We start from the raw sequence: 25,889 nt of genomic DNA, 5'->3' as shown, positions 1-25,889 counted from the left end.
TGCTGCTTGTGCTTTCTCTCTGTCAAATAAATAAATAAAATCTTAAAAAAAAAACAAATAAATTAAGAAAAAAGAAAAATGACTAGAAAAGAAAAGGGAAGGGATTATATGTAAGTGCAGATATAGACACACTATAAAACTATGAAAGATGTGATTTCTGTTTTTGGTTGGACATGATTCAGCTGAAGACAGCAGCTTTTATTTCTGTTTAAGTTTTCTTTCTTACAAATGCATATATATTTCTTTCTTACAAGTACAGGAGAATGGCATGTATTTAATTTAGGGAAGAAGGTGAGACAAGGAGTCTACTATATGTAACTCATAATACGGGTAAAAGCTTCAAGAATAGTAGAAGCAGTGTCTGGCATAAAGTATGGGCTTGAGTTAGCTGTTATTATTTCTGTTATACTACTTACTACCTCTAGTACCCCAAAGTTTTTTTTTAAGGGAAATAATCACCAAATAATCATGCCATAAATGACCAACAATTATGGAACATGTGCCTTGTGGTTTTGCATGTAGTTTAAAGTCATCCTCTGAATTCACACCCACACAAATATTCCTTTTTACAAATGAGGATACTCAAGCTTTGAGATATTAGGAAACAGGTCTTAGGTCATCAAACTGGCAAATAGCAAAGCTGTCTCAAAACTGGAGGTTTTTAATGCCAAAGCCAGTGTCCTTTATCACTCTATTTTCCTTCTAGATATTCATTTAAGAAACCTCATTAATCTAATCAAATTGACATTTCATTTGTAGAATTTGTCTTTGTATTTTATTTTAAAGTTAGGGGTATAGAAAATTAAAGACAGATGTAGGTCTAGGGCTGGTCTCATCCTCAATGAAATGAATTTATTTCTTGAAAATTTTGGCTTTTACTACTATCTCTCATCACTTTGAGTAGTTGGCTCACCTAAAATTACCGAGTAGCAAATGAAAAAATTAATTACAAATAAAAATTGTTCTTATTGCTCAGTATATCTTCTCACTACTTACTGTGTTAAGCTTAAAATATAAGTATGACTTCACAGACACGTTGGAGAGACACATGGACAAGATGCTCTTTAAGGGATTGAAAGATAGTATTCATACTCTAGTTGTATTTGTAGATGATGTTTTGATTCATTTTTTATAGAAGGCAGTACTTTATTTATTTTTTTAAATTTTATTTAAATTAAATTTGCTGACATATAGTATAACACCCAGTGCTCATCTCATCATGTAGCCTCCTTAATGCCCATCATCCACTCACCCCAGCCCCCACCGACCTCCCCTTCTGCAATTCTTTGTTTCCCAGAGTTAGGAGTTGCTCATGGTTTGTTTTCCTCTCAAATTTTTCGCCACTCAGTTTCCCCTCTTCCCTTATGGTCCTTTCACTATTTCTTATATTCCACATATGAGTGAAACCGTATGACAATTGTTTTTCCCCAATTGACTTATTTCATTCAGCATAATACCCTCTGGTTCCATCCATGTCAATGTAAATGGTAGGTATTTATCCTTTCTGATGGCTGAGTAATATTCCACTGTGTATGTGTGTGTGTGTGTGTGTGTGTGTATGTGTGTGTGTTTCACATCTTTATCCATTCATCTGTTGAAGGACATCATCGCTCCTTCCACAGTTTGTTTATTGTGGACATTGCTGCTATGAACATTGGGGTGCAGGTGTCCCATCATTTCACTACATCTGTATCTTTGGGGTAAATGCTCAGTAGTGCAATTGCTGGGTCATGGGTAACTCTATTTTTAATTTCTTGAGGAAACTGCACACTGTTTTCCAGAGTGCCTGTACCAGTTTGCATTCCCACCAACAGCGCAAGAGGGTTCTCCTTTCTCCACATCCTAGCCAACATTTGTGTTTCCTGTTTTGGTTATTTTTGTTGGTAGAGTTGAAAGTTTTTGGAATTTGAATCAAACACCTATTAAAACTTTCATTTGCTGTTAGTTTTCTTCTAGACCATATGAATTCTCTGAGGGACAAATAATATCCTAAATCCTCAGAGAGTAAAGAGAATGGAGGGGCCTGAGTGGAAATGGTTGGCTCTTTTTTTTTTTTTTTTGGTAATGCTTGGCTCTTTTCTAGCTATCCACCCTAGTACCCTATCCAGAGCAAAAAGCAAAATGATTTCTTAGCCGTCTTTTATGTGCACTTCAAAGGACAGAGAGTATAGAAGAGTACACTGACTACTGGATTACTTTTTCAAAGCAGAATATTAGGCAGAATGAGGTAGGTATGGATTATAATGATAAAAGTCTTGATTTTCTTTTCAAAGTGTGCATGTGTGGGAATGTTTCAAAGGGTAAACACATGATTCATTGCAGAGTAAATATTGCAGTTACATATCACAGAATAACATTTAAGAAGAGGAATTCACTGACCCATGATGCCTGGATTGACACTGTACATGCTACTTACCCAACCACAGGATTATTCTATTCCCTGTAATAAGTACTGCATCTAATTTTGTCAGTTTTTAGGTGATGGTAAGGATGGAGGTTAAAATGTTTACATTGGGAGAATGTTTCTTGGTCTAAAGCCAAGATTCCTAGAGAAAACTATCAGTCTCACATTGAACAAAATGAATGTACAGAAAATTAAGAGTTTCTTCTCCATCGCAGTTGATTAGCAGCAGTTCTCAAAAAGCTGTCTTTATTCTTAGGCCTTGAAAAAGTGTCAGGAAGAATTGTGGAGTCTTGGTATTGGTATTCACTTTGACTGTTATTTGTCCAGTTATTCCATCAGATGTCTGAATCCCTTCCAGAAACCTATCAATACCTCAGAAATGAACTAACCCCAGTTAGGAATTTAATAGTACTGGTCTTCATCACCAGATAATACATGGGGCCCTCCTCCAGAGTGATGTCCTAAAGCCTGTGTTGGTGTTCAAGGCTGATATGGGCTTTCTTTGGCAGTCATATCATATTATTGAATTCAGGTGCAGTCATCAGCTCACTCTGTCAGATTTCCTCTTATAAACTTTAAACCATGTTTCCATCCTTCTAGATTCATGTTGATTTTTGAAAATCCTCATTTATCTAGTCTGTTTATATATATATGAGTCTCCTCCTGTGAAATGATCTAGATCTTAGTTCATCAGTTTTGTTTAATGACTATTAGCTCTAAAACAACCCATACAACTTGTCTATCTCCAACTTACCTATGAATTATAATGTTCATAAATTACAATGATTTATTATTAAAAATGCATTGTGTTGATCATTTTTTTGCCAAGGCCTAAAATTACATAAGCAGTATAAATAACGTTTTTAACCCATAAAACACACATTACACAATCACAAAATTATGATCCCAGTAACAAAGATAATATCAAATACCAAATATAAAATCCATATGTGACTGTTAGAGTAGAAAGAAGACAGAGATTTTAGTGGGCAGGCTGTGTCTGAGGAGTATTAAGGAAAATCAGAAGAAGGGTCACAGCCCAAGGAGAAAACAAGGAGAAATAAAGCCTGCCTAATCCTGGAATAAGCAGATGATGAATGGTTGCAAGGGCCTCCTTAGGCTCACAACCCTGCCCTCTTCTGGCTCATTCTCTTTGAGCAAACAAGGGAGCCATATATTAAGAGAGATCAGGAATCCCAACCAGGGACCAGGGCAGTGTCTTAATTTGGTGGGAAAAGAAAAGGTCACAATAAAAAGGTATAGAATCCTTGAAGGACAAAGGAAAGAATTCTCTAGGTAGTATGAAGGCATATCATCTTCTGATTTATTAATCACAATATTAAGTGGCTGGTACGTTGTGTATCCTTTACGATTATTTAAATTGAAGTGATTGAATCTCCCCCTAAGACCAACATGAAAGAAGTTCCAACAAATTGAAAGATCAGTTGTTGAAGAGTTAGATCCTGACAGGTGATAACCTGAAAGCCTGGAAATGGTTGTAATTGTTAACTGTTAATGCAGTTAGTCTGAAAGCAAGGTCTACTGTTTTGTGATGCCTTGATTTGGATTCCATTTTCTCCAAACTAGTAAAGGGCAGTATGGTGGACTGCCTGGACTGTAACATGTTGTGATTATAGAGATTTGAAGTTTGGGCTCTGATATACTCTGGTTATCTCAGTATATCCCTGCTGTGTTTTCTGTAAGTGATGAAGACCAAATGTCACTAATACATTAGGATTCGATAGTCATTCTGATTTATTTAAACTTGCTTGGATGCAACTTTGTTTTAGGTTGAATGCAATGTGTAATGGTTTCCATATGTACCTTCTGTTTTCTTCGTCATAGAATCACACAACTGTGTTTTTTAAGGAAGAGAACTGAGGGTTATAAACTTTGGTTCAGCTTAAGACTGGGTTTCATTCCTAAATTTTACAGGTAAAGGGTAAATGACACAAATAAGACACTTCGAGCAGTGGGTGGGTGTTCCATATGAAGAAAAATATGGTCTGACTTTAAAACAAGGCATAGTAGGTTAGGTTAGAATAAAGGTAAGTGTTATAAGGCCACTAATACTTATTTTGGACTTAGGCATGAACCTGCCAAGAAAGTTTCTTTTTTTTTCATTGCTTAGAGTTAGGCTTATCTGGGAAACTAGTATAAACACTAGTTCAGTGAAAATGGATGCTGAGACTAGAAGAATTGATGAGTTGACTAGAAGAGAAATAATAAGGCATGGGTGAGAGCCTGCTCTGAGATTAGCTTCCTAGTACTCTGACCCCTTGTTTGATGGGCATTTTCCCATTAGGTTTTGGATAGGGACCTCATTTTTCTCCAACTCCTCTCAGGGTTTAAAGGTTCGGTTTATTTCAGTGCCACTCCCACATTGTCTTGTATTTAGAAAAGACAGCATGATAGTCTCTGTTTTATTACTCCCTGGGCTGATAAGATTTCTTTTCATTCTTATTTTATCTTGCTTTTCAGGAATTTAATTTTTAAACACAATTATCACTAACTCTGAAGTTACAGTTTTTTTTTCTTTAATTCCAGGAGTGACATTTACTGTAAAAGTTCACATGCTTCTGTTTTTCCAGTACACATTTTTTTTTCAATCTGAAGTATATTTGGCAGCTTAGTAAATTGTAACCATCGGTAGAATGATAAAGATAAAGTGAATACCAACATATCGAGCAAGAATATGCCTACTAATATAGATAAGTTATATTTCACAGTTCAAGTAAAAACACAAAATTAAGTCAGGCTCTTCTCACTTTACATTTTCGTGTATGTGTGTAGGTTTATGTGGTTTTGGGAGATACGTTTACATAAGCATGTTTGTTTTCTTTTGTTAAATATTCAACCTGACAGCATGCCAGGATTTAGAGAGACGGAGACCGAGAGACAAAGAGACAGAGAAAGATACAGAGATATGACAGGAGGAGTTAGTTTTATATACTACTAAGAATATACATATATAGGCATTTGAACTTTTAAGAGTCTTAGCTCTGGAATTATTACTTGAAAGGAGATGGGCTAGGCTTGGGTAAAGCCCAGGCTGAACACAGAAAGCTTGCTTAGGCTGTGTCAAGATTGCTTTTGCTACCAGTTCTTAGCAGGAGAGAGAGTAAGGAGTCGTCAGGAAAGCTGCAGGTTACTTTGAGACAGTTGTCCCAAATGCATTAGAGGAACTGTAAAAATCTGCCACAGGAGGAACGATGATCCATAGTCAGAAAAGTTACTGCAGCTTAAACAGGAAACCCTTCTTGTTCAGGACCGTCATAGCCACAGTTTGCAAAAAGTGCAGGTATTGATTAATGCAATGTAGTGTCAATTAGATGTACATTCCTGAGGTCTTTTATCTGTTGTAGCCTTTTCTTTTTCTTTTCATTACATCAGGTATATTGCCCTGTAAATTGTGATAGTGGTACCGGGAATAAAAAATTAAGGAATTTTTAACTTTTCAAAAAAGAAAAAAAAAAAAGATTGCTTTTGCACAATCTCATTTACCCATTTACTCACTTTTCATTCATTTATCCCTTCATTAATCAAACCACAATGGAACACTAACTGAGTTCCTCAAGGAACAAAGATCAAGTGGGAAGAAACAGATGAATTATAACACAACAAATGCTACAATAGAAGAATGAAAAATATTCGGTGGGTATGTGGAGAATGAGAACCTTTTTTTCCTCTGACAGGCTACTTGCTTGTGGTCACAGAGTTGATGAAGGTTGTAAAATGCCTCTCTGGAGTTTGTACAAAGTCTCAGGCCAGAGAGAATTGAGTTCTAATCTCTGTTCTTTCACTTAGTGGTTATGTGACCCTAGGAAAGGGGTTTTCAAAATTTAGTGCCGTGGCAATGTAATGTGCTAAAAATGATACCTACCTCATCAGTTAATGTAAAGTGTGTAATAATATAGTGGATATGACAATACTGTCTTAGTGCTTGGCTTAGAGGAGGTATCCACTGAGCTATTAGAAGTAGAGTGTATTATTACCAATAAAAGGGTCAATTAAATTAATGAGGCTTTTCACAGATTTACGTTCATCAGTTCTAAATTTCTCCATTGGGCAGCCCAGGTGGCTCAGTGGTTTAGCCCCTGCCTTCAGCCCAGGGCCTGATCCTGGAGACCTGGGATCGAGTCCCACATCGGGCTCCCTGCAAGGAGCCTGCTTCTCCCTCTGCCTGTGTCTCTGCCTCTCTCTCTCTCTCTCTCTCTGTATCTCTCATGAATAAATAAATAAAATCTTTAAAAAAATAAATTTCTCCATTAAAGATGTTTTATGAAATATTATTTTACTTTTTTTTCCCATTTGGTATTCAAGTCAAAACATAAAATGTTAAGTTTTTTTTTAAAGGACTACTGTTTTTTTAAGTTTGGAACTAATGTAAAATAGTTTGTTTTTAGCGTTTCAGTCACAGTCCCATTTTCTCCAATTTAAAAATCTGCGCATGAGTTTGACACAGATCAACCTAAAATATCTGACTTTGTGAGGTTTATTTATAAACATGGACATTTTGACAATAATTCTCTTTAGTCCTCTTCTGCCAAAACTGAGTTTAAGATTCAGATGATCAGTTAGTGATTTGAGAAACACTATTAGCAAATCTGTAGGACAAGTTTCATATATATATATGGAAAAACTTAATGAACTTTTAGAGTAGGTTGTCATTTGATTCCTGATCCTTAGTAAATTAAACAATTTGAATTTTGTTTTTAATAACTTCTGCCAGCAAGCAAAGTTCATGGAAAACTTTTAGATCAAAGCAGCAGTCTTACAAATAATAGTCTAGAATGAAGCCTATATAACTAAACCATTCTAAAGCAGTGCTGTCTGACAAAAATATGATGTGAACTGCATATGTAATTTTTAAAAACAGTTTAATTTTAATAAAAATTTAAACTCAGTTATATCAAAAATATTATCAACATGTCATCAATATGAAAAATTAGAAAAATTCTTTAGTTTTTCAATTTAAATTTTAATTAATTAAAGTAAAATCAAATATTTGGTTCCTTAGTTTCACTAGCTGTATTTCAAATGCTCAGTAACCACTCAAGGCTTGTTTGTGGCCATTGTATTAGATAGCACATATCTAATGTATTCTAGATCATTTTAATGATTATTTATTATTTAAAATGATTAGAAATTCAAACTCAAGTGAGCTCTTATAAGGATATAACATTATACTTCTTTAGGGAAAAAAAACATTTTTATTTTCAAGACCATGCATCCATATGAGATAGATAAATAGTTTCACTAAGATATAAATTACAAGAAAACATTTATTTAATTTTCAGTTATCCACTAACCTAGCTAAGCAAAAAGGTAATAATGTAAAAATATTGTACTGTTTTGGAAAGAGAAGAGTTGTTCGATTAATTAGAGTAATTTGCACACAAGTCAAGTGGCTCAAAGACTGCCCTTTACTATCTGGACAAGGCTTATCATTTTTGTCATTCCTAGCGTATATCCCTGGAGGTTTCTTAGCGTTCTGATTTTTGGTCCATAGAAGACTTCTCCTAGCCTCTTGATATTAGGTGACAATTAGCAAGAGGCAATTAATCTCTCCTTAGGACCATTTTTTTTATTTATTTATTTATTTATTTATTTATTTATTTATTTATTTATTTATTTATTTATTTATTTATGATAGTCACAGAGAGAGAGAGAGAGAGGCAGAGAGAGACACAGGCAGAGGGAGAAGCAGGCTCCAGGCACCGGGAGCCCAACGTGGGATTCGATCCCGGGTCTCCAGGATCGCGCCCTGGGCCAAAGGCAGGCACTAAACCGCTGCGCCACCCAGGGATCCCTTAGGATCATTCTACCACAGAGCTAGCTGTATTGTGTATTTGGCCATTCAACAAATGCTTGTGGAATGGGTAAATTTTATATTGTGATTCACATTCATGTGCATGATGTCAAGCACAGAGGAGGAATGTTTCTGTTTAAGCTTCTGAAAATACAATAGGAATTTAGTTTTTTGAGCAGTCCAGAATATTCATTACATTTACTTGAAGTTGACTTCAAGTAAAAATTATTCCCATGCAAAATATTAAATATATGCAACATATTAAAGCTATTAACATTCCCAGTAGCTATTTCCCACATTCCTAGTACACAAATGCTTAAGCAAGGACATTTTGAGCAGACAATAATCCCCCCAAATAACTATTATGCAGAGGAAAACATGTTATATCACTGAAGTATAAAGCATTCTAGAGTAAATCTGAAGAGTGAATTATATTTGATGGGAAAAAAAAGAGAAAATTTTAGAGAGGGAAAGGCATATCATCTCAACCTTAGAAGGAAAATAGTTCAATTTGTCAAATGTTTACTCAGCAATTACTATATGACAGCAAATACTATGAGCTCAGGACTTAAAAGACTTGGCAAAGTACAGTTACAGCTTATAGCAAATGGGAGAATTTAGCCATGCATATATTGATGAGGAGTGTTGATGGTGGAAATGGAGTAGTAGAAAGATAAATGAAAATACTAAAGACATTACAGTGTAAAGAAAGGGCATATTCAAAGAACAGGAAATAGTCTTAGCTTAAAGGAAGCAAGTTATGGTGGGGGAGCAGTAGGAGATAGGAAATTAGAAAGAAAATTTGATTCAACACAAGTAGTGAAAGATTTTAGGTAAGAGCATGATCTAGATAGCTCTTTACTTCAGGAAAAATAAATTTTGGTGGTAGGTAGGCAGAGCAGAAGGTTAGATTGGAGACTATACTCTGAACAAAATCAATGATAAGAGTGAATTATAGGAAGTAAGGAGGAAGGGAGGAGACTGATTTATGATGGAAGTAGAGAAATATGGTTTGACTACTGATTAGATGAAGGAAGAAATCAAAATGGCTTCTATTTTGAGCCTGATTATGGAGGCAGGTAATTTGATTAACAAAAATAAGGAAGATATGGTTGGGGAAAATCTAACGAGGTCTACTTTAAAACCATGGAATTGTGGAGACCTATAGAACATCTAGGAATAGATTTTTTTTTAAAAGATTTATTTATTTATTTATGATAGACATAGAGAGAGAGACAGAGAGGCAGAGACACAGGAGGAGAGATAAGCAGGCTCCATGCTAGGAGCCCAATGCAGGACTCGATCCCGGAACTCCAGGATTGTGCCCTGGGCCAAAGGCAGGTGCTAAACCGCTGAGCCACCCAGGGATCCCAATAGGAGTAGATTTTTTTAAAAAAGATTTTATTTGTTTATTCGAGAGAGAGAGAGAGAGATTGGCAGAGACACAGGCAGAGGGAGAAGCAGGCTCCATGCAGGGAGCCCGACGTGGGACTCCATCCCAGGTCTCCAGAGATCACGCCCCGGGCTGAAGTTGGCACTAAACTGCTGAGCCAACCAGGCTGCCCTAAGAGTAGATGTTTAACAAACTATTGAAAATGTAAACTTGGGGGTGCCAAAAAATAAATTGGGTGGTTCAGTTGTTTGGGCATTTGGCTCTTGGTTTTGGCTCAGGCTATGATCTCATGGATTGTGAACTTGAGCCCTGAATAGGGTTCTGCACTTGGCAGGGAGTCTACTTGAGGATTCTCTCCCTCTGCCCTTCCCCTCACTCTCTCACATACACATACTCTCTCTTTCTCTCTCAAATAAATAAATAAACAAATAAATAAGTAAATAAATCTTTTTTAGAAATGTAAACTTAGAATTTCGAAGGTAAACACAGTTTGAAGATACAAGTATACAAGTTTTTGAGAACAGTATTATCTACTAAACTAAATGTCATGAACACACATGTAAGTTATGGTGGAGATAGGTGATAAGTCCTGCAAAAATGGGAAGGACTGTTAACTGAGTAAAATCCCTGGGAGTCCACAGCTGACATCTTCTCAGATGAAGATCAGGTTACTACAACGTTCAGTCCCCTACCATTAACAAAATGACCTAGTATTTCATGAATGTCTCAATTTAAGAAGCATTTCATAACAATTGGAGGTCTGTTCCAACTCATTTAATAAATGGTGCTCCCAGCCTGTAAGTTTTGAGTGGGATCCAAAGCAAGGAAAGATTCTCCAGTTTGTCCAAACTGCAGTGTAAACAGTTCAAATGCCTGGCTCTTTTGACCCTGATCAGTTCTATGGTGCTCAGGATATTGTATCACAATCTGAGACTGTTTGAAGCCTGGGGAAAGCCCCAGTGGAAGAGTCAAGTAGAATCTCCAGAGTTTAAAGAAAAAACCTTATCTTCTTCTCTTTTTGAGAAAGAGCTCTTACTGATTCTGGTGGACTATAGAACCATAAGGCCTCCCCTATAACTGCAAGCTCTCTTGCTTTTTATTTGATTGTTTTTTTCTAGACCATGAGTTCCTTAAGGACAAGATACTTTAGCTTATTATTCATCTTTGTGTATCTAAATCCTAGCAGGGTGTTTAGTAGTTATTGATTGCTGAAAACATATTGGTTGAAAGTCATTCCCTTGGCCCTATAGTTATTGACATCTATACTAAGGAAATAATCAAACATTATATATATATATTATATATGTCTATAAAATAGATTTGTATTTATATATTTACAATAAAGGAAAATTAGAAAGAGCATTAATCAATAGTAGAGAAATGGTTAACTAAATTACGGGATACAAATAGAATATTATGCTATCATTAAAACCTGTGATTTTGAAGAACATTGGATATAATCCTAAATTTAAAATATATAAAAATATAAATACAGCATACTTAAAGTTTTATCTATAAATTTTGAATGAAATAAATGTGACAAGAATTCTTTCTAGGGTGAGGACTATTTTTGTTTAGGAAAATATGGTGAACCTATTCAAGTAGGAAATAAAACACAAACATCATGTGTTAGTAGGTCAAATGAGGCAGAATAAAAAGAATGACAAAGAGTGTGTATTTTATATGAAGTGGTCATAGAAGTTTTCTCTGATAGGTAACATTTGAGCAAAAGCTTGAGGTATGGGAGAAAAAGTTTGTTGGCACGAATGATCCAGTTAAGGAAGAATGTTTGGCAACGGAGTAGAGGGAGGGAAAGCCACAGGAGCCATGTTTTTGATTAGGCACATATGAGTAGTTAGCCTTAGCTGTGCCCAAATGATTCCTTCACTGTAAAGGCAGGGCATGTAGCTAGGTTAATAGATATTGTGGTGGGAGTTCATGGAAGTTCTCTTCTGATTGCTACTGTCTTCTCAGTACAGTAAAACCAAGGTCATCAAATAACGGATAAGAAAAGAGGGATGTATGAAATAGTCATGTAAGGGAATGGGAGAGTGAATCCACATTTAATTAGGAAAAAAGTATATAACAATTTCTATTATTTTGTGTATTTGGGTGAATTTATAATTTATCCATAAACACAGGTTTTTCTATCCACACATCACTTTATATAGTTTCCATTTCCTGGTAACCAAAGTGACTAATCCACGGGCAAACTGATGGAAAATAAATGTGAAGAAAACTTGTTTCGTTCTAGAGCTTCTAAAACAACTTGTCACAACCAAAATATTCCTTTCTTTTTTGTTGATGAAATAATGCATTTTTTTCTCTGCTCCTCAACAGGGTGGTGGTGATTGTCCAGAAATGAGTATTGGAGCTATAAAAATTGCCTTGGAAATTTCTCTTCCTGGCTCTTTCATCTATGTTTTCACTGATGCACGGTCCAAGGATTATCGGCTCACTCATGAGGTGCTCCAGCTTATCCAACAGAAACAGTCACAAGTGAGTAGAAGTCAGCCCCCAGATTTTCTATATGAATATAGCTGGAAGGAATTCAGGCATACCTTGGAGATATTGTGAGTTCAGTTCTGACCACCACAATAAAGCAGATACCACAATAAAGTCAAGTAATTTTTGGTTTCCCAGTATGCATTTAAGTTATGTTTATACTATACTATAGTCTCTTAACTGTGAAGTGTTATCATGTCTTTAAAAACCAATGTATATAAAAAAAATAAAAACCAATGTCTATAACTTAATTAAAAATAGTTTATTGCTACACAATGCTAACCATCATCTGAGTTTTCAATAAGTCATACTGATCACAAATCACCACAGCATATATACTAATAATGAAAAAGTTTGAAATATTGCAAAAATTACCAAACTGTGACATAGAGACATGAAATGAGCAAATGCTGTTGGGAAAATGGTGCAGATAGATTTGCTTGATGCAGGGTTGCCACAAACCTCCAATTTGTAAAAAACAAAGTATCTGTGAAGCACAATAGAGCAAAGTGCAATAAAACAAGGTATGCCTATGTGGCATGTGAGAAGTTGCCTCTCCTCTTTGACTATTCTTTGTGTTTGTTTGTTTTTTTTTGACTATTCTTTGTGTGGCAGATGTCAACAATTACAACTATTGATCTGTAGATATGTACTCCAATATGTATGTGTTGTTTAATTTACACATATTAAATTGGTATGTAATATTTGTACATGTTAATATTTTTTAATACAGAAAGGAAATGATTGGGGATTAATGAAAGTTCTTCCTACCATATTATCTTTTTAACAAAACATAGACCTAACAAAAAAGACCTGTGTCTCAAATATCACCTCCTATGTAGAATCTTGTCTGAGCCAGTGACTTATTGTGTCAGTTAGCTATAGCTGTATAACAAATAGTCCTACCTCTCAATGGCTTAAAACAGTAAGCATTTATTTCTCACATAGTTGCATGGCTCTTTAGAACTAGATGATACTTGCTAACTTGTGTGTCAGGATAAAGTTTGGGTTTGACTTACCTAGGCTGATCTCTAGGGTAACTTGACCCTGCCTCATAGGTTTTTCACCCTTTTTTGGGACTAGTAGGCTATTTTAGGCATGTTCTTCTTATAGCCAAGGAAGAGGCACTAGAGATCAAGTGGAAATACACAAGACCTCTTGAATGTAGGCTCAGAACTGATAGAATGTCCCTTTGCCTTGGGCTGCTGGCCAAAGGAAATCACATGTCCAAACTTTAATTTGAAGATGATAGATTAAGCTCCACCTCTCAAGTAAGAGGGACTTCAAAATCTTTTGCAAAGTGCATGGATATAAGGAGAAATATAGATATATTATGTATATGTATGGTATTACATTTATATATGTATATATATTATAAATGTATGATTTTATTGTATATAATTAAATATTATTATATATATAATAATGTAGTTATTCCACTTTACTAGTAGCATGTTAACACCTAATAGGTACTCAATAAATACGTATTGATTTCTGAAAACCCTTTAAACTGTCTTCTTTTTTTTAAAAAAAAAATCATAGGTGGTATTTGTGCTCACTGGAGATTGTGATGACAGGGGCCATATTGGATATAAAGTCTATGAAGAAATTGCCTCTACAAGTTCTGGTCAAGTGTTCCATCTGGACAAAAAACAAGTTAATGAGGTCAGTTTAATAAAGTGGGTCTACCTAATTACTAACTACCTTACCAAAATTAGGCCAACCTAATTGTGACAGATTTGATTTCAAAATGGTTTGTAAAGAGTTTTGTTTCTTGTTTTTTCCTAGTCCATAGGTCAATAAAGGCATGAAACCAATGTGAGGAAGTATAGATTTATATAGTATTAGTTTCTAGACTATCTTATTCTATACTGAAATGTTATTTAGATTTAAGCATAAATGTATTTAAAATTCATTTAGTAGGGATCGGACATTTTTGTAGTTCTTGTTGTTTAGGAAGGTCAATTTGTATTTCTAATGAACAACTTTTGGATAGCTGGTAACATAAAGTGTGATGGTTCACTGAAGTAGAATATGAAAAAGTTATTGAGCAAAATTCTAATGATGTTTGATCTTTAAGAGTAAAAAACTGTATATAGTTAACTAAAAACTTCCATGTTAATAAAATTGATAACTTATATACAAGAAAATCTTGATATTTTCTAAAGAAGTGTTGAAGTCATTCTGTCACAATTTTTTTCTCCTTTTTTGGTACTTTCTTGTGGCCTCATTGTGATAATAACATTTTATTTATTTACTTATTTGGCTTCCACTTACGTTTCTAGGAACATGCCAGTACAAAGAGTAGGTCTTCTGTGGGCCTAATTCACATTTGATTGACGTGGTTATTGTATCTATAGAAGTTCTATTAATTTTATGACAGACTCCTTTGTGTCTTGAATGAAGTGGTTCAGTAAGTCCTCTTATTATTATATCATGGTGGAACTCAAAGGAAGTTGCAAATTTCTAGAATAATATCTAGTAAAAATATTTTTATTAACATGATATACAAACTTGGAAGGTCATTTTAGTGTAAAAATGTTTTTGTTGAAGAAATGGTCCTAAGGGGGTTATGCCTTGAGTTCATATTGTGTCCATCAAAGAGATTCAGAAAGGCCTTGGCAAGGTCTGACAGCTACAGGGGAAACCTTTAGAGGTTATTTGCATAGACATTTGCATGAGAATTTGGGAATCTGGGAAGAAAAGCACTGGGGAAGAGTGATAACTTTCTCGGGAACTGGATCTCTTGTCCCATTGCATAGGGCTGTGTTTGACCCGAATGAAGGAAAAGCTTTCCTCCAAAAGTTGTTTTTAATTTAGAACGGTGTAAGATTCTGGGGTACAGTCAATATTGTCAGCCCAAAGTAGGGTATAAGTGAGGAAGAGCATCATTTTCTCTTGCATCAGTGAGAACAAGCACCTGCTTAGGGTGTTGTGAGGTTCTGGATTAAAAGTGACAGAGGTGTTCAGTGCAGAGAGATGGGGAAAAAGATGCCATGCCCTGTGGACATGGATGGTTTCTGGCAGAAGGCACCAGAAAAGAGAAGAGGTAGGAAGAGACAGGGCTTGCACCTGGGGCATTTGAAAGAACAGTTGTTCAAACCTCTATGCAGTCAGGCACAACTTAGAACTTCCCAAAACAAACTGGATGAGCTTTTAAGGAGAATCATAGGAATTAGGAGTTGGGCCCTAGAGCTAGAAAATAACATGGTGGGTCTCATAAATGTAATCCCATTTATATCCACATACCCAGGGAAAATTGACTTACACAATATTGAAAATACTGTAGTCAAAAAAAAAAATACTGTTGTCTTAAATGGAGAAAATAAGCCCTACAAAGGTACACACCTTAGTTTTTTTTTTTTTTTTTAAGATTTCTTTTATTTATTTGAGAGAGAGAGAGAGAGAGAAAGAGAGAGAAAGCCTGAGTAGGGTAAGGGAAGAGGAAGAGAGACAAACAGACTCCCCATTTAGTGAGGAGCCCTATGTAAGTCTCCATCCCAGGCCCCTGAGATCATGACCCCAGTCCAAAGTCAAATACTTAACTGACTGAGCCACCCAGGCACCCCACACTTTAGTTTTTAAATAAATGACGTGATGCATAATTTTTATAGTCCTAATACTTTTTAAAAAGATTTTATTTATTTTAGAGAGAGAAAGAGACAGCACTGGGGGTATGGGGAATAGCAGAGAGAGTCTCAAGCAGAATCCGCACTGAACACAGAGCCCCATACTAGGCTGTTTCGTGGCTGTGAGATCATGACTGGAGCTGAAACCAAGAACTGGACACTTAATAGACTGTGCCACCCAGGCATTCCCATAGTCCTAATAATTTTTTAACAAGTATGACAATTACCAAATAATTTACAAGAACAGTTTACAAAAATTCGAATAGAAATTTAACCTACTGATATTTTAACCTTGAAATTTAGCTTAGGCAGAATAGGACTAGAGAGAAGCATTCCTAAAATTGTCCAGTTTTATTAATTGGAGTTCAATACCAATATGAATGAGCTTTAATTTAGTTATCAATCATGGCAATTCCAACTCCTTCACCAGTCAGTTCAAGAAAGGTCATCTCATGTACTTTGGACCACTGAGACTCAAGAGGAGTTTAGCTAGGGGCATCTTGGAAGAGTTCTCTTCTAGATATTATCCTATACTGATGTGAATCCCAGACCTGATGCAGGCATCTTCATACAGTTCTGAGGATTAAACAAAAATAAGGGGGATTTGGATTAAATCCACACTCAAATCACATCCTACTGCTAAACCTCCAGATGTAAGGAAATGATGTTTTTGCTTATGCCAATTAGAGTTGAGCATTTAGTTACCTAAAGATAAATGCATTCTAACTGATAAGAATTCCTTTGTGACATGGTCTCTGTTAGCTCCAGTTTCCTAATTTGTAACATGGAGATAATAGAACTATCCATTTTGGAAAGTCGTTAGAAGATTAAATGAGATAATGCAGGTTTCAGATGAGGTCCAGTACAGGGTAAGTGCCTAATAAATGTTAACTAGTATTTTTATAATCCTCGTAATGTTGTTATTTTGCTTTCAAAATGGAGAAAATGTGCCACTATGTTTGTTAGAAACCAGATGGCTAGCTGTTGCTAGGAAATAAATTTACCCAAATGGGAAAAGGCTGGAGAGATGGTTTTCTTGTTTCCTGTGTGAGAAAATATATTGTTAGGGGGGTACTGGAAACTGTATAAGCCAATGTTTCCCCTAAAAAAAGCTACGACAGTGGAAGATTTTGTTAACAAAAACTAGAGAGACAATGTTAAAATTGGATTTGCAAAATTTTTAGCATATAATTTGGCCATTTTTTTTCTCACTGCTCAAAATTTTCTTTTTATATAAACATAAACTCTAGGAAAAACAGATGGTATAGTGATAGTTACACATTTAACAGATGTGAGAAGTGCAGGGAAGCCATACGTGTTCTGAGTCCTTTCATTTTACTCAAGAGTGATTTTACATCTATTTCTAAAGGAAATTGTGTAGTATTGCATACACTGTGTCCTCTTAACCTAGTTCATCAGTTTCCTAGTAGGGTATATTTTGTATCAACTCTCTTGAGATAACTTGAAGTTTCCCCTTTCTTCCTGTTTTTTTAAAAAATAATAATTAAGTATGATATCTTTCATCTTTATTTAACATAAAAAAGTGAAGAAATTATTTGGCCAGGCATCGGTGGTCTGTAAATCATCGTATGGTATTACATTTTGGAAACACAAGTTAAGACAATCTCAAGAATGTACTTAAATAATTCATCTTTGAAGTTGGAAAAGGAACTAAAAACTTTACTCCTCCATTTCTTTGTAAACTGAGTTACTATCAATGGATCTAGTTAATACTTCTTAGGTATAAGAAAAGTCCAACTTTGAAATCTTAAAGTTACCCACAGATGTTATATTCTTACATCAAAGAAGCTAGCACAAAAGATCCATTGTTAGTTGGATAATATACTTGTTCTGAGTTTCTTCATTCTTTCTCCTTACCTCTCCCAACTCCTGTCTACAAACATTCCCTTCCAATTGCCCTTCCCCCTCTGAAAGAACCTTCCACCTGGACATATTAGCTGTAGGGATTGGTGTTATTTCTCACTTGTAAGTAATGCTGCATAGTGGGCTGTGTTATTATATCAGAAATAAGTTTTATTAAGTAAAGGAATAATTGTCAAATAATTTCTAATTTTAAAGGAGGTAAATGATGATACTTAGAAGTCTCTCAATAAATCTTTTTTTTTTTTAAGATTTATTTATTTATTGATGAGAGACACACAGAGAGAGAGGCAGAAACATAGGCAGAAGGAGAAGCAGGCTCCCTGCAGGGAGCCCAATGCAGGACTCAATCCTGGATCCTGGGATCACATCCTGAGTCTGAGGCAGACGCTCAACTGCTAACTTATTTCACTTAGCATTATATCCCCAAGGTCCATCTATGTTGTTGCAAATGACAAGATCTCATTCTTTTTTTCTTAATGACTGAGTTATATATATATATATATATATATATTATATATATATATAGCATATGACATCTTCTTTATTCGTTCATCTGTTGATGAACACCTGGGTTATTTTCATATCTTGACTATTGTAAATAATGCTGCAATAAACATAGGGATACATATATTTTGTTTGAGTTAGTGTTTTTATTTTCTTTGGGTCCAGTAGTGGAATTACTGTATCATATCATATTTCTATTTTTAATTTTTTGAGGAACCTCCATACTGTTTTCACAGTGGCTGCATCAGTTTGCATTCCTACCAGCAGTTCACATGGGTTCTTTTTCTCCACATCCTTGCCAGCACTTGTTATCTCTTGTCATTCTGACTGGTAGGAAGTGATAACTCAGTGTGGTTTTGATTTGCATTTCCCTGATGATTAATGATGTTGAGACTTATTCATGTACCTATTGGTCATCTTTGGAAAATGTTCTATTCTGGTCCTCTGCCCATTGTTTAATCAGATTACTTACTGTTTTAGTGTTAAGTCATATAAATTCTTTATATATTTTGGATATTAACCTCTTAAGAGGTTGTAGTTTTATCAGTAAAATTAGAGATTTCAGCCTCCTTAATTTGTTCAATGAATGTTTGTGGTATTTGATGCTAGCCATCACTCTAATCGATGGGGACAGCAGAGGCCAACAAGGTGCTGTCCCTGTCTTTAAGGAGTCTAGAGGTAGGAGAGGGGATGTAATGACAGTACAAGGTGATGATAGCTGATGAAGACAACCCAAGCAACTCAAGCAGCCAGACACTTCACTCAAGGAGGACCATGGAGACCAGAGCATACCCTCCGTTCCTTGGGATCCTAACTGCCATTGCGGTGAAAGTAGACAGGGGATATCTCTGAGTTTGAACCAGTTCTACCACTCATTAGATTCATGACCATGGGTGGGTTATTTACCTCCTCTGTTCTTCAGTTTCTTCCTTGATAAGACAATAGCACAAACCACAGAAGATTAAGCAAATTTGGAAGTTTCAGTAGTACTACCAGGACATAATGAAACTTTGAAAAAGATACTACCATTTGTTTTTTTATGTGTATTTTTTCAAGTAAAAAAACTGAAAACCCCATTTTCCCCTGTCCTCTCTTTCTCTTAATAATAGACTTGAGCATCTGATCTAAATTTACTATCCTCGGGGCTCCTGGATGGTGTCTTGGTCAGGCCTTGACTCGTGGTTTTAGTTCAGGTTATGATCTTAGGATCTTGAGATCAAGCCCTGTGTTCTGCCCTGGGTGGGGAGCCTGCTTAGGATTCTCTTTCTCCCTCTCCCTCTGCCCCTATTCTCTAAAATAAATATATAAATCTTAAAAAAAAATAAATTTACTATATTTTATCAGGGACTGAAAAGGCACTGAAATACTTTCTTCTTTCTTTGAATGAGTGGCAGAGAGTTGAAAGTCTAGGACATTAGGAATCTCAGGTCCAAACCCAAACTGTCCCAACAGCTGCTTAAAGTCTACATGCTCTGGGAGCTTATTATCATTTTCTTACAAAATCAAGAGGAGAGGGGAGGTCATCCCAGAATTTTTACTCTAGGAATAATAAAAGAATGATGCAGTCTCATGCAGAGGCAGGGTGTCAGCAGTCATCTGGGCAGAAAATGGGTAGCTCACTCAACAGGGGCAAAATAGAATGAACTATTAATGAATAATAGTTTAGCAAGATGTGGGAAGGGCTAAGGGCAGCCAGCAGAGGATGCTGAATCCCCAAGATCCAGCAACAATGGAAGAGAGAGCTTGGACCAGTACCCAGGAGACCAAGCTCAGGGCTCATGAGAGCTGATGGCATGTGATGGGCAAATTGCAGCTCTGGAGGAACAGAGCCAGAGGAACAAATATCCACCCCCACTTTCCGCATCCCTTTCAATTCCCGATGGCTTTTCATTTCCTGATGCCTTTTCACTTTCTTCAATCTAACTGGAAGCTTGGAGACCAAGGAGCCCTATTGAAGTAGTTCATAAAGGTCAGTGTCCCAGGGCACAGAGCCTAATACACAAGGGTAGAGAATGGATCTAGAGGGGCAAAATGAAAATATTCATCACAAGCGGTATTGTGTGGTAGTTAAGGCTCTAAGCCTCGGACCATGGCTTATATCCGAGCCATATGTCTTTAGACAAGTTGCCTGTCTTTTCTGTCTCAGTTTCCTCATCTATAAAATGGGGAGAGTGATAGTATGTACCTCAGATGGCTGTTGCGTTTAGCACTTATCGGTATATATTAACTGCTAATATTTTTATTTAGTGATACACGTTAGTCAAAATATTCCAGCAGCCTCTTTTAGAATTTTCCCTAGGGGATCCCTGGGTGGCTCGGCGGGTTGGCGCCTGCCTTTGGCCCAGGGCACAATCCTGGAGTCCCAGGATCAAGTCCTGTGTCCGGCTCCTGGCGTGAGGCCTGCTTCTCCCTCTGCCTGTGTCTCTGCCTCTCTCTCTCTCTCCCTCTCTGTGTCTATCATGAATAAATAAATAAATAAATATAAAAAAAAAAGAATTTTCCCTAAAACAAAGAGGGTCCATCTGTGCCAAGATGGCCAAAGGCAGCATTCTATAATGGGAGATTCTGGGGCTTTAGAATAGGGAGACCAGGGTTTGAATGACTTTCCATCTTTAGCTTTATTTTTATTTTTTTAATATATTTTTTTATTGGAGTTCAATTTGCCAATATATAGTGTAACACCCAGTGCTCATCCCGTCAAGTGCCCCCCTCAGTGCCCGCCACCCAGTCACCTCATCCCCCCCACCTCCCCTTCTGCTACCCCTTGTTCGTTTCCCAGAGTTAGGACTCTCTCATGTTCTGTCACCCTCTCTGATATTTCTCACTTGTTTTCTCCCTTTTCCCCATTAATCCCTTTGACTAATTTTTATATTCCCCGAAAGAATGATACCGTATAATGTCTGTCCTTCTCCGATTGACTTACTTCACTCAGCATAATACCCTCCAATTCCATCCACATTGAAGCAAATGGTGGGTGTTCATCATTTCTAATGGCTGAGTAATATTCCATTGTATATAGAGACCACATCTTCTTTTTTTTTAATTTTTTTTTTTTTTATGATAGTCACAGAGAGAGAGAGAGAGGCAGAGACACAGGCAGAGGGAGAAGCAGGCTCCATGCACTAGGAGCCTGATGTGGGATTCGATCCCGGGTCTCCAGGATCGTGCCCTGGGCCAAAGGCAGGCGCCAAACCGCTGCGCCACCCAGGGATCCCAAGAGACCACATCTTCTTTATCCATCTTTTGTCCATCTTTAGCTTTATGTAGTTTTATATAACTTCTCTGAGACTGTTTCTTCATGTGAAAACAGGCATATTAATTACTTTCTAGGACTGTTATGAGGTTTAAATAAAATAAGAAATACCTATAGTGAGCTGAATGGAGACCCAGGAGAATGGAAATCACCTAGCCTGCAGGTTCTTAGGAAAGGAATGGTTCCTTTGGCAAAGAGATCCTGGGAATACTCTTACCCTACAGAGTGCTCAGAAGGAAAGAGGTATTTTGGTGAGCCCCACTTTACAAATAAGTGTCTGAAGGAGAGTGGACTCAGAACTACTGTAGACTTTTGTAAGATTCTTGAACTTTTACAATTTCCTTGTATTTGTCATTTTTCATATTATCACATCACAATAAAATGTTAAAAGGGTTAAACTGCTTATTTTATGAATATAATAATGTCAATAATAATCTTAATAATATAAGTAACCCTTACAGAATGTTTCTTATTGCCAGATGCTATGCTCAGTTCATTTCTCTAAGCCTCATAGGCCTATGGCCAATACATAATTTTTTTTTGTTTTAATTAAACAGATGGAAACATAAAGTACACATGGCTTCATTTAACCATATTAGTGACTGATAAAGCACTACTGCTACTACTATAATAAACATTCTATGCGAAGTTCCAAGAGAGTCAGTTTCATTCCCCTGCCAGTCCTCCTGGAGTCAGATTGTGTAATTGCAGCTACAGAGAGGAGACAAAAGTAGGGAGTGTCCCTGGGTGCCCCTGCAGGGAAAGAGAGGGAGGTGATTTGGATCTCAGAAGTGTCCTAGACTGAGCAATAGTCAAGTCCTGGAGGTTCTTTTGGAGGAAAACACGATCCTCTCTTCTGTGTATGATAGTAATCGAGATTCTAAGATGAAGAAAACACCTTTATTTTTTCCACTAAGGAATTTCCAGTGAGAAGGAGGAGTCAAACTCACTAGATATTTCAGTAGAAGTAGGTAAAGCCCAGGACAGTTTATTTAAATTTTATTGAGGCATAATTGGCATATAATACACTGAACATGAGTAAAGCATCCCCATTTAATAAGTTATGACATCTGTAATCCTCACACAGTCAAAGTAAAGAACATATCTGTCACTCTCAAAAGTTTTCTTATGTCTCTTGTCACTCCTTTCTGCCCCTTTCTGTATGACCCACCCCTAGGCAACCACTGGCCTTTCTATCATTACAGATTAGTTTGCATTTTTTAAAATGTTATATAAATGAATTCATACAGTATGTACCCCTTTTTGGTCTGGCTTACTCCACTCAGAATAATTATTTTAAGTTTATCTATATTTTATTTTTTTTTTATTTTTAAAGATTTTATTAATCTCTGAGTGATTGCATGTAAGCATGAGTTTAGGGGAGGAACAGAGGGAGAAGGACAAGAGAATCCCCACTGAGTCGAATGCCCCACATGGCTCCATCCCAGAACCTAGGATCATGACCTGAACCCACCCAGATGCCCAACCGACTGAGCCACCCAGGTGCCCCAAGATTCAACTATATTTTAGTGTTTAACAGTAGTTCATTCTTGTTATTCCTGGGTAATATTCTATTTTATGGATATACCAAAGTTTGTCCATTCACCTGGTAGTGGACATTTGTATTGTTTCTAGCATTTGGCTATTACAAATAAAGCTGCTATAATTGTTCATGTACAGGTCTTTGCATGGACATATGCTTTCATTTCTTTTGTATAAATACCAAAGGGGAATGACTGGATCAGATGATAGTATGTGAAGTAATAGTCTTACACACCCATTCCATAAAAAATCTTAACATCTTGGCAACAAAGTGCCTCATAGATGAGAGATTACTGGATATATTTCTTTTGCTAGTTTTATACTCATTTTCACTCTTTAATAATGATATTAGAAAGACTGTAAACCTTACTGGGGTGTGAATTCAGTAAAGCCCTTTTCTGCTGCTTTGGCCAAAGACCCCTTATGACTAGAATTCAGACCAAGAGCTTTGTGTATACAAGCTCAATGATGAGACTCTGAAACCCAGAATTTTGAACAATTAATATTCTGGAATAAGGCATCTGCCATTTTGTTTTTCCCTCTTCTGAGTTTCACTCCAGACATTATTTCAAAAACATAACCTTACTGCTGACCTTGAAAATAAGTAGAAACAGGTGTTTCCTCTGAAATGTGAAAATGTATCAGAGACAAATATAACATTCTAGAAAGCTATAGGAAATGTTTGAAAACAATGCATAAATGTTTTCACTTATTCCTTCTTTGAAATCACTTAATTAAATGGTGAAAATGAAGTGGAGAAATCGGGCTCAAACCTTAAAATAATATGAAGTCTTACATCCACAAACCCACCAAAAAAGGAATATTTATCTTAGTTCCCTAATGCTTTCTTTCTTTATTACCCAAAGATTGACATGTTATCCTCCTAAATATATGCTGTCAACTCTAATACTCCATTCATATAGTTACCTTATCACTCACACCCAGGAGTCACTAATTAGATCACCAATACAGTTAAATGAAACCGTGTATAATTTTTGTTTAGAATAAATAAAACATAAATACTTAATTTATTGTTTAAAAATTATCACTCATAGACCTCTAAGCATGTGAACAATATTTTAAAATGTGATTTACATTGTGCATAGTATGTAATATTCTTTGCAAGTGGAGGAAGAAAATCACTCTTCTCAATAGCATCTTAGTTTAGGCAGAAGTTACCAAGAGTAAAGCAGAGCTCTTCTGTCCTGCGAAACAGTGAGGAATGGGAAGTGGAGACTGCATTGTTTAAAAGGATAAGTCTGTAAAAAATGAGAATGACTATCTTCCATTTCAGCGTTTCATGTATTGGTTTGGGGAACTGTTTGAAGGACTAGTTATAAACCATAGTGTTCTATGTGGGTGGTGGGAGTCATATTTACAAAATGAAAACTCACTGCCTATGAAATGTAGGTTTCAATGTGAGAGTGTTATCCCACACTCTTTCATAAAACAATCATATTTGACCCCTGGTATTACTTGTCCATAAAATTTAGGAAACAGAATGGAGATCACTTACTAAACCTTCTCCCTAAAATACTAAAAAGGAGAAAGAGGCTTATATAAATGCACGAAAGAATATTTCTGAAAAGAAAAGAAGAATGTTGTTTAAAGGCAAATGGTAGGGCAGCCCAGGTGGCTCGGCGGTTTAGTGTCACCTTCAGCCCAGGGCCTGATCCTGGGGACCTGGGATCGAGTCCCACATTGGGCTCCCTGCATAGAGCCTGCTTCTCCCTCTGCCTCTCATGAATAAATAAATAAAATCTTAAAAAAAAAATAAAGGCAAATGGTAGACATTAGGTTTCATGCAGTCAATAGAACTGGAACAATAGAAAAAGAAATATACCCTTTTTCTTAACTGACTCTATTTTGATTGGAAGTTGAAATAAAATGTTGATTTTGATGATGAGATGTCAGTTTTAATGGAGTCAGTCAATTACAAAACATTATAGTGTCATTATAGTGTCAATCTCAAAGTCTTTGAAAAATTTATTCAAATTCACACTGGCTTGAAAGAAATTATCTAGCCATTTCCAGCGTTTGGTCTTTATATTTGCTGGAGTTATGGTAGAAATTAAAAATTTGAATTGAGAGGAAAATGTCTCAGGTGTTTGATATTTTAAACTGAAATAACTTGATAGTCACTGAAGTCACAGTCTCTTTTAAGAGTTCATCTGCTGGTTGGGCAGCCTGGGTGTCTTGGTGGTTTAACACTGCCTTCAGCCCAGGGCCTGGTCCTGGGGTCCTGGGATCGAGTCCCACTTCCGGCTCCCTGCATGGAGCCTGCTTCTCCCTCTGCCTGTGTCTCTGCCTCTGTCTCTGCCTCTCTCTCTCTGTGTATCTCATGAATAAATAAATAAAATCTTTAAAAAAATAAAACTTATTTAAAGAAGGCATGTGTCTATGGCGAAATAATAAGCATGCCTTCCTCTTTCTTTCTACACACACACACATATACACACTAGAGTATATATAATCTTCTAGGAATTCAAAAAGAACAAGAGAACTAACACATTTAAGAGGTTATATACCTATTGTTTCAAAAAATACTGTATTTTGTAAAGATTTTAAATCATTAAGAAAGCAATTATATTTCAGTATCTAATCCAGGAATTATTAAAGACGTACGTAACAAGAATTTTTGGTGTGTAAAAATCAAGTGAGATCATGTGCCCAAAGCATTTTGAAAGGGACCTAGTTTTGAATCTTGGAAAAAAGAATTTTGGAATCATAGTCTTTTCTTTCCCCAAAGACTCCTGAACATCTAGGGCAATTGGTCTAGTCGACCAAGAAATTTGTGTGCCCAGATGACCAAAGGTCAGTTTTTTGTCTATCACAGATGGGGAAAAATAAAAATGTCTGACTATTAAATCTTTTCTACAGATCAAGAGGTCCCTACTGCTAGTATTTTCCTTTATTTATGATAATTAAATAATCTGGTTCAAGGTTAACTGGCTGTTGTTATT

The 25,889-nt window shown here is 36.2% G+C and overlaps 1 protein-coding gene across 3 annotated transcripts in view; it reads left to right on the top strand.

Moving 5' to 3' along the window:
* The window catches only part of HMCN1 (hemicentin 1), a 464,969-nt gene that overhangs the window by 115,590 nt on the left and 323,490 nt on the right, over positions 1-25,889 (top strand). For all 3 annotated transcript variants that reach the window (XM_077901922.1, XM_077901921.1, XM_077901923.1), the window contains exons 3-4: positions 11,950-12,108; positions 13,657-13,779. In XM_077901922.1, the coding sequence (XP_077758048.1) occupies positions 11,950-12,108; positions 13,657-13,779 (282 nt within the window). The remainder of the gene's footprint in view (positions 1-11,949; positions 12,109-13,656; positions 13,780-25,889) is intronic.

This window comes from Canis aureus, chromosome 6 (genome assembly GCF_053574225.1).
Source record: "Canis aureus isolate CA01 chromosome 6, VMU_Caureus_v.1.0, whole genome shotgun sequence".
Taxonomy (NCBI): domain Eukaryota; kingdom Metazoa; phylum Chordata; class Mammalia; order Carnivora; family Canidae; genus Canis; species Canis aureus.
This window is presented reverse-complemented; position numbering and strand designations above follow the sequence as displayed.